Here is a 15,380-nt window from a genome sequence, read left to right as displayed (position 1 = left end):
ACATTAAAATAAATGCACATGACATTTGGAAAATATTTTAATATGTTAACTAGCAGTTTAGCATTAGGTTGCCTTTGCTTAAGGTTACAAAGAATGTGAGAAGTCACCTCTTTTTTTTTGTTGCATTTTAAATTGTTACTTCATACCATTGTAGGTAAAAAGGAATTGTAAAAGGAAAATATTATTTCTGCAGTTGAAATTTGAAGTTCTTAAACATTGTTGCTGAATGCTCTTCACAGATTTTTGTTTTTGCTTTTTTTTTTTCTAATTATTTGCTATGCAGAAATTAACTTGTTCCTTTATTTAAGTACTTCTGTATGTCAATTTCTTTAGGTAACAGTACAAAGCAGGGTGACTGCACAGAAACCAAACCTGTCAGTATGTGTACAAGCTCCATTAGCAGTGACCTGTGACCAGTTCATCTTTAATGATTTAGGTAAATTTTTATAGTACTGTTACAGCTATTTTATCATATTACTTTTTCCGAAGATGTTTGAGAGATATAATCCAGCCTTCATCAAGTGCATAGTTGCAGGTACTGCAGTGCAAGTAGTTACAAATGTGCCCTATGTACACTCTGCAGCTTTTATTTTCCATTTGTGGAAGACAAAAAAAATATGTAGGAATGGAGTTGCTTCCTTGGTTACAGTGTGACACATGGTAGGTGAGAAGAGACAGTTTCATGATGGAGAAAGAAAATCAGTTATTGTTTGGTGCTTTCACTGGGGTGTTTTGTTTTGGTGGCAGTTCTGTTTATGTAGAATGGCACTGGTGTTCTAAAAGGGGGGACAGAAAACTTGACCTGTGACCACTCTAGTGAATGTTCCCAACTTAACTGTGGAATGATCATAGCCTTCTTCCAATAAGGTCACAGGTAGGATCGCCTTGAAAGTTGTAAATGTTTTCTGAGAAGTAGAGAAGCGTGTCCTACTGCCTCAGTTGAAACTGTAGACCACTTATGCTCTGAAATGATCAGTACTGGACCCTATTGAAACAGAGCTTTACTGACTGCTGCTCTGATCTGAAAGGACAGTTCTTGTGTTTCCTCAACAGGTGAAAGGAACAAAGGGCTGATGGCTTTGTGGAATATTAAAATTGCCATGTAAAATTACATTTGTTTTTGAGATTTTCTGTGTTAGGTGTGCTGAGTTGTTTCACTGGATATGCCTTATGCTAGTTTCCTCTCAGAGAGAGTAATTTGTCATTTTCTAATTACATATTTCAAGAAAAAAAGCTTCCAGCTCCCACAAATAAGCACGTTCAGAGATTGATAAAGGTGAATGAAAGGAAATGACTATCCTAATTTCATAGAATATTTCCTGAAGTACAGGATTTTTTTTTCCATTTGGATGCTGTTATTACTGGATTTAATTTTGTATTATTTTTAGAACCAGATTCATCTGAAACCGTGGTCCTGTCTGTCTTTTTGAAGGGGAATTGTCCTCCATCAGAACTAGAAGGAAATTGTGTGGTTTCATGTAGTACACCAACAGGTGAGCCACTGAAGATTTCAAATTAACTTACATTTTTTAAGGTATTTCTTTACATGTTTCTTGTCAGCTTTCTTTTGAAAAAAAAATAAGAAGGCAGTTAGTAATTGAAGAAGTAATAATGTATATCAGAATCTAGTCTTTACTTGTTTTAGTTAATATCTTATGTAGCATCATCAAATTATATAATCAGTTTTAAAGAGGTAAAATCATATGCTTGTGGCTTGGGAAGCAGCTGTACCAGCTTTCCCACCCTGCCCAATCAATTTGCTTCTGTTCTGCTCTTTAAGGAACCACCTCTTGGAGCGAGAAGTTAATTACATCTTCATGACTATTCAGCCTTCTGGGGCTGCCAACAAATGTGACAATAACTGCCTCCATACAGAGGAAGAGAACTTGAATAAGCTTCGGGAGTGATTATTCCTCACTTCCCCTTAACAGCTGAATGTATTCATTCTAAACAAATAAACTGACCCAAAAGAATAGAAATTAAGTCGTTCTATTTTATAGACCCCTAATGACGCTACTGATAGAATATGTAAATTTACCCTGCTATCCATAACTGAAGACTAATTCACTTAGTTTTCTACACACAGCCTTGGGAATATGCATCAAGCTACATGAGAAACTGTACTTAGACAGGGTTTCCATGTTAAGTTAAATGCAGCATAAACCAGTTTAAGCAATCTGTTCATTCTTCACTTCTCACTGCTTGGCTTTGCTCCTGCACCTCCTCCCCTGTTGTGCTCACACAATCAGCAGTTATTTCTTAGCCAGATTTGCTGATTTGGTTCATTGTGCAAACACAGAGAGCTGTGCCAGCACAAAAAGAAGGGTGATATGGAGTGGGCTAGCATCAAAGAAATGCATGTGGAGCTAGAGCTTCTGAGGGGTGGTGATCTTGAGTACATTATCCTATGTAAGCACTTTTATTTAAGCATTTACTTCACATCACATCTCACTTGAAACATGGTATTTATGATGACAGTCTACGTTGTGTGTTGATTGTTAAAATATTTATCTACTTCTAGACAAAAGTGAAACTCATGTTTTTTGAAGAACTTAATCTTACTCTTGTTAGACTAGGCTTGAAGATATGTGCAGAGGAGGGGGAGGAAAAGGATATTCATCACGTTTTTTTTTTTTTTTTTTGAAAGCCTGCACAAACACCTAGTACAACTTCAGTCCTCCTGTATTGTGACCCTCAAACTATTTATTCCTTGTGAATGAATTTCTGTAACTTCCTAAGCACCCAGTTTAAAGTGATGTGGATTTAGACAGCTTGTGTAGTGTGACTATAAGTAGTATACTTTTGAGTGTCTTGCATCCTCCTATTCTGCAAGTGTGCTTTATCTTTTGCTAGCTTTGCTTCTGTGATTTTGCTTTGAAAGATGAAAATATCAAATTTAAATGATATTTCTCATAGTCAAATGAATTTATTATTATTCCATTCAGGTGATATTACCTAAACTTATATTTTTAATTATTAAGTTGAATTTTGCAAGGTTAGGAAAGCAAAGAAATCTTGTATCTTGAATATGTTTGCTTATATACAATAAAAAAATCCCCGGAAGATGACATCTAACAAAATCTGTAAAGTGTAGAAGAAACTTTCTATCATTAAAGATTTTTTTTTTTAATTTACAAGACTTCTAAATAAAAGAGCATAAATGTTAATATCTTACTAAATTTTGGATATTCATTAAAATTATTAAGCTGGGATAATTCTGTTCAATTATATACTGATACCAGTGCTTATGCTGCTTGTACAAGGCAATTAAATCCTTAAGTAATGTCCTAGCACACAAAAATTAACTGCCTTTCTGACTTCATTTTATCTGAATAGAGACCTTTTCCTCTTTTGTTTTTAAGATACTGTGTTTGTGGCCAAATCAGTCTTCAGTGTATCTCTGTGGGATTCATACTGCGGAAGGTTAATGAGTCACTCAGTTGGATAGGATTGTGCTATGGATGAATGTGGTCTTATGTCTGTTTTTTGGCTAGTATTAGGTTTTTATGTATTGTCTACTTAACGAACATGGCTTAAGTTTTTTAAAACCTGTTACTACATTTTCCTTTTTCTCTTATTTGAGTAGCATCTTATGTTTTCTTCTTTTTTTCCTTTTGTGCCATTGCTGGTTATACTGTAGAGCTCAATCCTGAAGGTGAGTGAAAAAAATGCAGATTTTAATGATCTCATGAGCGAGAGTATATACTGAATAAAAGTGTATTTGGAAGTGAGCTGTTACTTTCCCTATTATTTCTATACACTTTTTTACTTTCCTAGGTTAGATGGTGCTATGAAGGCATGAATATTTGAGAAATTTGAAAGTGAATGAGGCTTAGAAATAAGAAAAATAAAATCCATGGGGAAAGTAGGAAAGTAGTAAAGACATTTGCTGAAGTATGTCACACTTCAACATATGTACCATAGAATATATGAGAACATATATGTACCATAGAATATATGAGAACATATGAGCATACTAAGAGAAGTGAAAAAGTAGATAACTCTGTTAATGGTTCTCTTCCTCATCTGGTTTCTGCATATTTCAGGGGTTCTCGAGATGCTGTACAGGAAATAGGTGCTTGAACCATTCTCAGCAAAATACTGCTCTTGGCAAGAATATTTATTTCCCTGTGGCAGGTCTTTAACCTCCACAAAGTTTAAAATACTATAACAATAATAAATTAAATATGTAAAATAAATGTATATAATCGGAAAGGGTGACATTCTAAAACGGAGGATTTGGATTTTATGCTTTAAGACGTTTGTACTCAATATTGAAACCTGTTGATGATTAAGAGAGTACTGTGGCACACAGTGAATTCTCCCTGGCAAAATTTCTTTTGGGTTACTCTAAGGTGCACTAAACTAGATAAATTCATATCATCAATACCAGAAAAAGGTTTGAATGTTCTGGATGCTGTTCGTGTTTGTAGGGAGAAAATTTGTGTGGCCAAAGCCCAACTAGAGTTGAAGCTGGTCATGTCTGTGGGAGACGATAAAAAAGTTTTTTTTAGATATGTGAACAGAAAAAGGAGAACCAAAGAAAACATAGGTCCACTACTAGATGGGGAGGGTCTCCTCACAGACAATGACATAGGCAAAGCAGAGACGTTTAATGCCTTCTTCGCCTCTGTCTTCAACACTGATGATGGGCTTTGCGACCCAGGGTACCCTGAGCTGGAGGACCATGACGGTGGGAATGACAAACTCCCAACCGACCCTGAACGTGTGCGGGATTTGCTGCTCCACCTGGATCCATACAAGTCCATGGGTCCGGATGGGATTCATCCCAGGGTGCTTAAAGAGCTGGCTGACGTCATCATGGGACCTCTCTCAATTATTTTTCAACGATCTTGGGAATCTGGAGAGGTCCCAGTGGACTGGAAGCTGGCAAATGTTGTGCCAATTTTCAAGAAGGGTAAGAAAGAAGACCCTAGCAATTACAGGCCTGTCAGTCTCACGTAAGCGCCTGGTAAAATTATGGAGAGGATGATCCTTGAAGTTATTGAAGCGCACCTGGGGGACAATGCAGTCATTGGTCCCAGCCAGCATGGGTTCATGAGGGGTAGGTCCTGCCTAACAAATTTGATTTCCTTTTATGATAGGATCACCCATCTAGTCGATCAAGGTCGACCAGCTGATGTGATCTTTTTGGACTTCAGCAAAGCTTTTGACACGGTTTCCCATAGGATCCTACTGGACAAAATGTCCAGCATACAGCTAAACAAAAACATCATGCGATGGGTGAGCAATTGGCTGACGGGCAGGGCTCAAAGGGTTGTGGTAAATGGGGCCACATCTGGCTGGCGGATGGTCACTACTGGGGTCCCTCAAGGCTCCATTTTAGGGCCAGTCCTCTTCAATGTTTTTATAAATGATTTGGATGTAGGACTAGAAGGTGTTTTGAGCAAATTTGCCGACGACATCAAACTTGGAGGAGTTGTGGACTCGGATGAGGGTGGAAGGGCCTTGCAGAGAGATCTGGACAGATTGGAGAGCTGGGCGAACACCAACCACATGAAGTTTAACAAAAGCAAGTGCCGGGTCCTGCACCTGGGACGGGGCAACCCTGTCTGTACGTACAGACTGGGCGACGAGACGCTGGAGAGCAGCCCTGCAGAGAGGGATCTGGGGGTTGTGGTTGACAGCAAGTTGAATATGAGCCAGCAGTGTGCCCTGGCAGCCAGGAGGGCCAACCATATCCTGGGATGCATCAAGCACGGCATTGCTAGTCGGTCAAGGGAAGTGATTGTCCCGCTCTACTCTGCGCTGGTGCGGCCTCACCTCGAGTACTGTGTGCAGTTCTGGGCACCACAGTACAAAAAGGACATTAAACTGTTGGAGAGCCTCCAGAGGAGGGCGACGAAGATGGTTGACGAAGGGCCTAGAGGGTAAGACGTATGAGGAGAGGCTGAGGTCACTTGGCTTGTTCAGCCTGGAGAAGAGGAGGCTGAGGGGGGACCTCATCGCAGTCTACAGCTTTCTCGCGAGGGGGAGTGGAGAGGCAGGGGACCTATTCTCCATTATCACCAGTGACAGGACCCGCGGGAATGGTGTTAAGCTGAGGCAGGGGAAGTTTAGGCTGGACAGCAGGAAGAGGTTCTTCACCGAAAGGGTGGTCGCACACTGGAACAGGCTCCCCAGTGAAGTATTCACTGCACCAAGCCTGTCTGAATTTAAGAAGCGATTGGACTGTGCACTTAGTCACATGGTCTAAACTTTTGGGCAGACCTGTGCGGTGCCAGGATTTGGACTTGATGATCCTTATGGGTCCCTTCCAACTTGGGGTATTCTATGATTCTATGAATTCTCTTAACTTTTTCCATCCTAAATTAAAGATCTTAACTTGAATGCTTTTTTATGTGTATCAGATGTTGTAATTGACATGATTAAGATGAATGAATCACAGAATCTAGGTTGGAAGAGACCTCCAAGATCACCTAGTCCAACCTCTGACCTAACACTAACAAGTCCTCCACTAAACCATGTCATTAAGCTCTACATCTAAACGTCTTTCAAAGACCTCTAGGGATGGTGACTCAACCACTTCCCTGGGCAGCCCATTCCAATGCCTAACAACCCTTTCATTTAACAATTTTTTCGTAATATCCAACCTAGACCTCCTCTGGTGCAACTTTAGCCCATTCCCTCTCATCCTGTCACTGGGCACGTGGGAGAACAGACCAATCCCCACCTCGCTACAGCTTCCTTTAAGGTACCTGTAGAGAGTGATAAGGTCGCCCCTGAGCCTCCTCTTCTCCAGGCTAAACAACCCCTGCTCCCTCAGCCGCTCCTCATAAGACTTGTTCTCCAGACCCCTCACCAGCTTTGTCATCCTTCTCTGGACTCTCGAGCACCTCGATGTCCTTCTTGTAGTGAGGGGCTCAAAACTGAACACAGTACTCGAGGTGCGGCCTCACCAGAGCCGAGTACAGGGGGACAATCACTTCCCTAGTCCTACTGGCCACACTGCTTCTTATACAAGCCAGGATGCTGTTGGCCTTCTTGGCCACCTGAGCACACTGCTGGCTCATATTCAGCCAACTATCAACCAATACTCCCAGGTCCTCCTCTGCCAGGCAGCTTTCCAATCACTCATCTCCCAGCCTGTAGCTCTGCTTGGGGTTGTTGCGCCCCAGGTGCAGGACCGGCACTTGGACTTGTTGAACTTCATGCAGTTGACCTCAGCCCATCAGTCCAGCCTATCCAGATCCTCCTGCAGAGCAGATCAACACATGATCATACCCTCGAGTGGATCAACACATGCACCTAACTTGGTGTCGTCTGCAAACTTACTGAGGGTGCAACCAATCCCCTCATCCTGATCATTGATAAAGATATTAAAGAGAACTGGCCCCAGTACTGAGCCCTGGTGGACTCCGCTAGTGACCGGCCTCCAACTGGATTTAACTCCATTCACCATGACTCTTTGGGCCTGGCTACCCAGCCAGTTTTTAACCCAATGAAGCATACACCAGTCCAAGCCACGATCAGCCAGTTTCTTGAGGAGAATACTGTGGGAAATGGTGTCAAAAGCCTTACTGAAGTCAAGGTAGATCACATCCACAGCCTTCCCCTCATCCACCAAGCGCGTCACTTGGTCATAGAAGGAGATCAGGTTCGTCAAGCAGGACCTACCTTTCATAAACCCATGCTGACTGGGCCTGATCGCCTGGTTGCCCTGCAAGTGCCGCGTGAGGACACTCAAGATAATCTGCTCCATGAGCTTCCCTGGCACTGAGGTCAAACTAACAGACCTATAGTTTCCCAGGTCCACCCTCCGGCCCCTCTTGTAGATGGGCGTCACATTTGCTAGCCGCCAGTCGACTGGGACCTCCCCTGATAACCAGGACTGCTGATAAATGATGGAAAGCGTCTTGGCCAGCTCCTCCGCCAGTTCGCTCAGTACCCTCAGGTGGATCCTATCCGGCCCCATCGACTTGCATACATCTAAGTGCTGTAGCAGGTTGCCAACCATTTCCTCATGGATAGCGAGGGCCGCATCCTGCTCCCCATCCCCTTCCACCAGCTCAGGGTACCCAGAGAACAAGTGGTCTTGCTGCTAAAGACAGAGGCAAAGAAAGCATTGAGCACCTCAGCCTTTTCCTCATCTTTTGTAACTAAGTTTCCCCCGCATCCAGTAAAGGATGGAGATTCTCCTTAGTCCTTTTTGTGTTTATGTATTTATAAAAACATTTTTTGTTTTCTTTAACAGCAGTAGCCAGACTGAGCTCCAGATGAGCTTTGGCCTTTCTAATTTTGTCCCTGCACATCCTTATAACATCCTTATAGTCCTCCTGAGTGGCCTGCCCTCTTTTCCAAAGGTCATAAACCCTCTTTTTCTTCCTACCCTCTAGCCACAGTTCTCTTTTCAGCCAGGCCGGTCTTCTTCCGCGTTGGCTTGTCTTTGGGCACGTGGTGACAGACCGCTCCTGAGCCTTTCCTTCCTGAAATTTCCTTCGTGACGAGTGCCCAGCCTTCCTGGGCTCCTTTGCCCTTCAGAACCTCCTCCCAAGGGACTTTGCCAACCAGTGTCCTGAACAGCTCAAAGTCTGCCCTCTGGAAGTCCGAGATAGCAGTTTTACTGATCCTCCTTCTGACTTCGCCAAGAATAGAAAACTCTACCATTTCATGGTCAAGCTGCCCAAGACAGCTCCTGACCACCACATCTCCCACCAGTCCTTCTCTGTTTGTGAGCAGAAGGTCTAGCGGGACACCTCCCCTGGTAGGCTCTCTCACCAGCTGCATCAGGAAACTATCTTCCACGATCTCCAGGAACCTCCTAAACTGCTTCCTCTGAGCTGTGTTGTATTTCCAGCAAATATCTAGGAAGTTGAAGTCCCCCATGAGAACAAATGCTGGAGATTGTGCAACTTCTGCCAGCTGCTTGTAGAACACCTCATCCATCTCCTCATCCTGGTTTGGTGGTCTATAACAGACCCCCACCAGGATGCTTGCCTTGTTGGCTTTCCCATTGATCCTAACCCATAGGAACTCAACCTTATCATTCCCAGCCTCAAGTTCAACAACATCAAAACACTCTCTAATATGGAGACCCACACCACCACCCCTTCTGTGCTGCCTGTCCCTTCTGAAGAGCCTATAGCCAGTCATTGCAGCACTCCAGTCATTGGAGTAGTCCCACCACGTTTCAGTGATGGCAACCAAGTCATAGCTTGCCTGCCACATGATGGCTTCCAGCTCCTCTTGTTTGTTGCCCATGCTGCGTGCATTAGTGTAGATGCACTTCAGTTGGGCCATGGCTTTCTCTCGCGGCCCTGGCATTGTTCCCCCTGGCTCACCTCTAACGAGCCTTATTTCATCCCTGTCCCCCTTCTTACCTAGTTTAAAGCCCTCTCAATGAGCCCTGCCAGCTCCTGGGCTAGGATCCATTTTCCCCTAAGAGATAGGTGGAACCCATCTGCAGCTAACAGGCCAGGTGCCAAGTAAAATGCCCTGTGGTCAAAAACCCCAAAATTTCTGTGTTGGCACCAACCTCTAAGCCACGTGTTTATCAGGTGGGCTTTCCGTGTCCTCTCTGTACCCCTCCCTGCCACTGTAGGGATGGAGGAAACCACCACCTGTACTTCTGCTCCATCTACTAAGCGCCCCTGTCCCCTGAAGTCCTGCTTGATAGCCTTCAGGCTTCTCTCAGCAATTTCATTGCTGCCAGCCTGGACTAATAATAGAGGATAGTAGTCAGAGGGGTGAACCAGGTTGGGAAGGTTTCTGGCAATGTCCCTGACCCAGGCCCGAGGGAGGCAGCAGACTTCCCTATGGGTAGGGTCAGGCCAACATATAGGGCCCTCTGTTCCCCTGAGAAGGGAGTCGCCTACAACGATTACCCTTCTTTCTTTCTTGGTGGAGGCAGTCTTGAGGCGTAGAGTCAACTTCTTTGCCCTAGGCAACCTCCTTGGTGGACTTTCGACCACATCCTCACCCACCAGTCTCTCAAGCTCCAAGGCCTCAAACCTGTTGTGTAAGAGCTCCTGAGAAGGTGAGGCCAGTAGGGAGGGGGGTTGTCTGTGATGCCAAGCAGGGACTTGTTTCCATTCCTCCTCATCTCCTAGGTCCCCTCCCTCTGCTCGACAGGACAGGGGGTCCGCCCCTGTTTGGGGTGTCTTACCCCGGTGCCTTTGTTTCAGGCCTGGCAGGAAGTTGCTCCACCAGTCTGTCTCCTGCTCACACTCCCTGATAGCCCTTAACCTCTCTACCTCCTCCTTGAGCTCTGCCACCAGGCTGACCAGGTCATCCACCTGCTCACACCTCACACACACAGTGCCTCTGCCACCCTCAGATGGCAGCAACAGGCTCAGGAACTCCCTGCATCCAGAGATCTGAACTGCCACATTTTTGAGCAGGCACTCCGTCTGGATCGCCACAGACTTTCTAGAAAGAGCTTTCTGCCTAGTGCAGACCATGGCGGTTTAGCTATAGGTAGACAGCCGGTAGATGAGTTGTTCTCCTGAGTGGGGAGGGATGCTCTGCGCTGTCCGAGCCCATACTGCCAGCGCAAACTGCAGCCCCATGCCCTGTTCCCCCATCCTGTTTGCTGCACTCCCTAGGGGCTGCCTCTGTATGGCCGGGGAGCAGGCACTGCTGGCTCCTCCTGGCCTGATCAGCCTCAGTCGTGAGGGCTGACGGGTGCTGTCAGCTCTCTCAGCTGCCTCGAGTGGCCTCGATGCCGGAAAAAAAGCTCTGCCCGCCTCGATCCCCTGCTCCGCTGCAGAAAGTGTATGCCCCGGGACTGATCACCTGAGTAATTTAGAAGTGAAATTGTAACAACAGTGTGTGTGTTCTGTTACTTTTGTAAGGTAAGTGCATGGTATGTCTGTCTTCAAATAATACTATTATTATGAGGTAACCTGTTACAAAATTTGTGTTGCATTTCATATTAGAATTTTTATTTCTATATATGGCAAAGAGAATCTGAAGAGTTTTTTCACATTTTCTTCATTACTACAGTGCTGAAACTGTATCATGAAACTGTATCAAGTGTATCACAACTCTAGATGAAATAAGATCTATAACTAGACAAAAACACCAAAGGATTGAGGAAGTTCTGGCTCCCACACTTTGTTACTGTTTCGGGCTTCCATACTACCATTTAAAATTACTCTAGCAGACCTAACAAAACATTCTAAAAGTATTTCCCAATAAGAATATTGGGAATCTCAATAAGAATACTGGGAATCCCAATATTTTCACTGCAGTGGTAAATTTTGCTGGAGCTTTTTGGTTTGGCTTTCTTAGGTATACAGTTTTTTTGGACTCATCAACTAGAGATCTCCATAGCCAGATATTATTTGATTTAATTTTGATTCAAATTTTCTCTGAAATAATGAAAAACTTTGTTTATGGTGAGGCAGATTTAGAGCAGGTTGTCTAGGAAAAGTTGCTTTGAAATGAGAAGAACATCTTGTTTTAAAAATAAAAATATTTCAAAATCTTTTGGGGTAGTTTTGTTACTAATATTTTCCTGTTGACAACAGTCTCTAAGATGTTTGTATTATGTTGTCATCAGTATAATATTTTAATTAATTTTTCCATCCGACTGTGAAGGTATGTTTGAATGAATCATTCCGGAAGGTCATGGATTTACTGTCAAGTATTTTTTAAGGAATTTTCCTTGGAACCCATAGATATTCTAATTTGGGGGCCTGTTTTGAGTTTTCTGCTGGCTTTACACTGATTTTTTTATTTTTATTTTTATAATTTGTTTTAAGGTGGTGCAGAATAGCTACTTGGAGGTATTATTAGACAGCCAAAAGAATTAATGAATTGACAACTACAAAGATGAATCTGAGACTTCTAGTAACAACCCCTCTCCAACCCAAGACAAGTCTTTGAAATAATTTTTCTTTGCAGGAGATCTGTGAAGCAGCAAGCCAACAAAGAATGTTAGCGAAAAGGTTTTAGATGACTATGAATGGATGAGTGTTGTTTTTATACTAAACTTCTCAGCTTACATGACTGACAATATTTGCATAGCTGTCAGTTTCATGACTTTTCTGCCTTTGTATTATCCATGGCAGTAAATTACTTTATTCACTCTAAAAATGTATTTTAAATTTATTGGAGTGAGTGTTGGGGTTAGTGTTTGAATTTCATGTTTTCTGGGGGAAATAATGACTGATTGCTGCTATGACCTTAATGCTATTCTCAATAAGGTGAGTATTGGTCCCTCTAATGATGTCTGTTCCTGAAGAAAACAACGTTTGTTAGCTGCTTTATCAAAAAATCCCCCTCACAAGAACAAAGAAAAAAAAAACAAAACACAAAAACCATACAAACTGACTGCTCAGAAGAGCAAGCATTCCATATTTCATAGCCCCTAGCATTTTCATCTTTCACATAGAACATACTGTGCAATTTCTGACATGTCAACCATTTTAAATAATGCTTATATTTTTGCAAATTAGAAATATTCTGATGAATGTGCTTTTGTTAGTGTTAAAACTTCCTCTTTTCTCTTGCACCATTCTGATAAATTACATACATTATGTTATTGTATGGTGAATTGAAAGATAAAATTTAATATACCTCTGGATAATAACTCAGTATTTTAGCAAATAGAACTTACCCAATTCTTTAGGAGCATTATTCATTAAAACCAGATAACCAGATCTATTCTTCTGTAGTTGAGTCTCATTTGAAAGAGAGGTACTGTTCAGCAATTTTTGGATTTCACATTTTTGCCGTGAAGCCTGTTAACTGGAGTTGTGATTCCCCTTAACATGCTGTTGGGATTCAGTTATATGAGTGGCTACCACTATTTAGCAATGTTTGTGTAATGTCAGCTTTAAGTGTATTATTATCAAATTGATCACAAGTGAGTATCCTGATTAAAAAACAAACAAAAAATTATTTTTTTCCACAGGAAAAGGATGAGACGTTATTAAAATTAGAAAACTTACCCATGCAGGATATGCAATAACAATTTCTAATTACTGCAATTTATTTTGCAGATCAGGTTCATTAATTTGTTCCATCCTTGTAATATTCTTCAGGCTCATAGTTTGGATAGGCATTTTTAAGGTGTGAATGTGCACCTTTGTCTTTTTGTCAGAAAGAAGGTGTCATATAAAAATAGCTTTTGATACATGTCTATGAAGAACAGGTGCAGTTTTCACATAAAAATAACAAAACATAATGTGTGTGTTCTTAAGGTAGCTTTGGTAGTATTCCTGATGAAAAATATATTTCAACACATTTGATACTTTGTGTTCAAAGTATCAGGAGCAATCATGGAGCTTTCTTCTATGTTAAAATAGAATTCTTTGTCTAGAGGGTTAAAAAAATGTTGCCAATCTTTATTACATGTTAATTGGTGTGAACACAGGTATGCAGTGGATTTGGCTAATAATGTTTGCCTTCCCATTTACTTGAAAATGTTCACTGGAAAAGGTAATTGAAAGTATTCAAATTTAAAGGTATTTGAGGTGGAAAGTTAACAAAAGATTACATGGCTTTGGTTTTAGGCTATTCTTTAACTGCATTATAAATACCACGTTATACCTCTTTCAGGACAGCAGTGTAAAGTATCTTGTATTCAGAAGACAGATAGGAAAGATGATTCTTTGTGTTCTTTCATTTTAGGAATACCAAAAGTTGCCCAGTGTAAATTCAAGCTGCCTTTGCGATTAATCTGCTTTCCAGCTCAACCTTCAAAATCAGCAAATCACAAGATAACTATTGATACCAATAAACCTCCCATCAGTTTTCTCACCATTTTTCCAGGTAAGTTTTAAAAAATTTCTGTAATAGGAGATTTGTTAGGAACTCAGACAGGAGGAATAAGTAAATAATTAACAAAGCATTATTAACAGTATTAACGTTATTAACAATAATTATTAACATAATTAACAATATGAGGATGTTTAAAAAGTATGGGTTGAGAGAAATGATGGAAAACATTTCAAGTTAGATAATCCATCTGGGCTAATATATCTGTCTCTGGTAAAACTGTAGATTTTTTTTTACACAGTGGGTATTACAATATCAGTGTTGTAATGGGGAGAGACGTGGGCATTCATTTTATGGGGTGGGGAGGGTGGTGTTCAGTGGGTGTGAAATGTGAATACAGGAAGCAGGGTAGAGTAAAAGTGGTAAATGTTGTATGAAACGGGTATGATTGCTTTGGAGGAAGATTTGTGAGGTCCTTGATGTATCAGTCTTGAGCTGATCCTATTAAATAATTTCATTAGTATTTTAGACCAAAAAGACAGGTGCTTTAGCAATATTTTCTGATAAGCAAAACTGAATTATGTTTCATATTCAGAAGAGTATTAAAGTAGCAGAAAGAAGGAATTAGGTGCCATATAGTACTAGAAAAACATGAATGAAATTAAGTATTGCAAAATATAACGTTATGAAAAAAAAATCTGCTGTAATTATGTGCTCATAATTTGGAAGTGATAGAGGAGGTGGAAGTTACCACATGAATACTCTGTGGTACAATGTGGCACAATCATAAAAAAACAGATAAGAACCTAGGCTGTATTAGACAAAATGATTCCAGGCCAAAAACTAGTAAGGTACTGTGTACTGGCATACAGTACTGACTGCTGGTTGCTGATACTAAAGGTGAATTAAAACTCAATTTTAGAATTGTAGTGTAGAAAAAAGCTATGAAAATTACTTAGGGATTTGAAGAACAGAATTAAAAGAAAAGTACTCATTTAGCTTAATATAACACAGGCAGGAAAAAGGGGGGGGGGGGTGATGAATAAACAGGGATCATAAAGGGCTTGTGAGTAATTTCGATCTGGCAGTGATTAAAGTTCTGAACTCCAGAGGACTAAGGTTCTGCAACAGTTTTCTGATCAGAGTGGTATGGGCTGACAACTTGAGAGCAGCATTTTTAAGGTGGAGCTACTACATCTGTTTTTGGAAAGATATAGTACATTTATCTGAGACAGCATTGGAGGAGGCATGTGGGTGGTGTTTTGTTTGTTTTTTAGTAACATGGATTTCATAACTTTGACGATAAATATACCTCAAATTTGTGTGCTGTATAACACTGTTACCTGAAACATAAATCAAAATAGATTTCCAAAATAGAGAATAAATAAATTTTATTTTAAACCTAGGGATGTGTTGAAATCATAACAAAGAGTATATGTAATGTGCTTCAGAAGAAGCTATTAAAATGTTTTGATTTCTGTTCATCCTGTTTTCAGTGATGGAAAAGAAATAAAGCATGCTGTTTATGATATTGTGGTGGTTTTACTCGGGTGGGAGGCCGAGCTCCACCACAACTGCTCTCTCACTCCCCCTCCTCAAAGAGGAATGGGGAGAAAATACGATGAAAAGGGCTCAAGGGTTGAGATAAGGACGAGGAGATCGTACAGTAATTATCGTGAAGGGCAAAACAGACT

The 15,380-nt window shown here is 41.3% G+C and overlaps 1 protein-coding gene across 18 annotated transcripts in view; it reads left to right on the top strand.

The window, feature by feature from the left end:
• The window catches only part of BBS9 (Bardet-Biedl syndrome 9), a 289,008-nt gene that overhangs the window by 77,748 nt on the left and 195,880 nt on the right, over positions 1-15,380 (top strand). For 16 of the 18 annotated variants that reach the window (XR_014578910.1, XM_083822113.1, XM_083822115.1 and 13 more), the window contains 4 exons: positions 334-436; positions 1,389-1,493; positions 3,641-3,655; positions 13,600-13,740. Coding sequence is in view for 17 of the 18 variants with exons in the window: in XM_083822113.1 (XP_083678239.1) it covers positions 334-436; positions 1,389-1,493; positions 3,641-3,655; positions 13,600-13,740 (364 nt within the window). In the remaining variant the exon portion in view is untranslated. The remainder of the gene's footprint in view (positions 1-333; positions 437-1,388; positions 1,494-3,640; positions 3,656-13,599; positions 13,741-15,380) is intronic. The other 2 variants (XM_083822112.1, XM_083822108.1) reach the window with 1 other exon arrangement.

This window comes from Anser anser, assembly GCF_964211835.1.
Source record: "Anser anser genome assembly, chromosome: 2".
NCBI classification, from domain to species: Eukaryota; Metazoa; Chordata; class Aves; order Anseriformes; family Anatidae; genus Anser; species Anser anser.
This window is presented reverse-complemented; position numbering and strand designations above follow the sequence as displayed.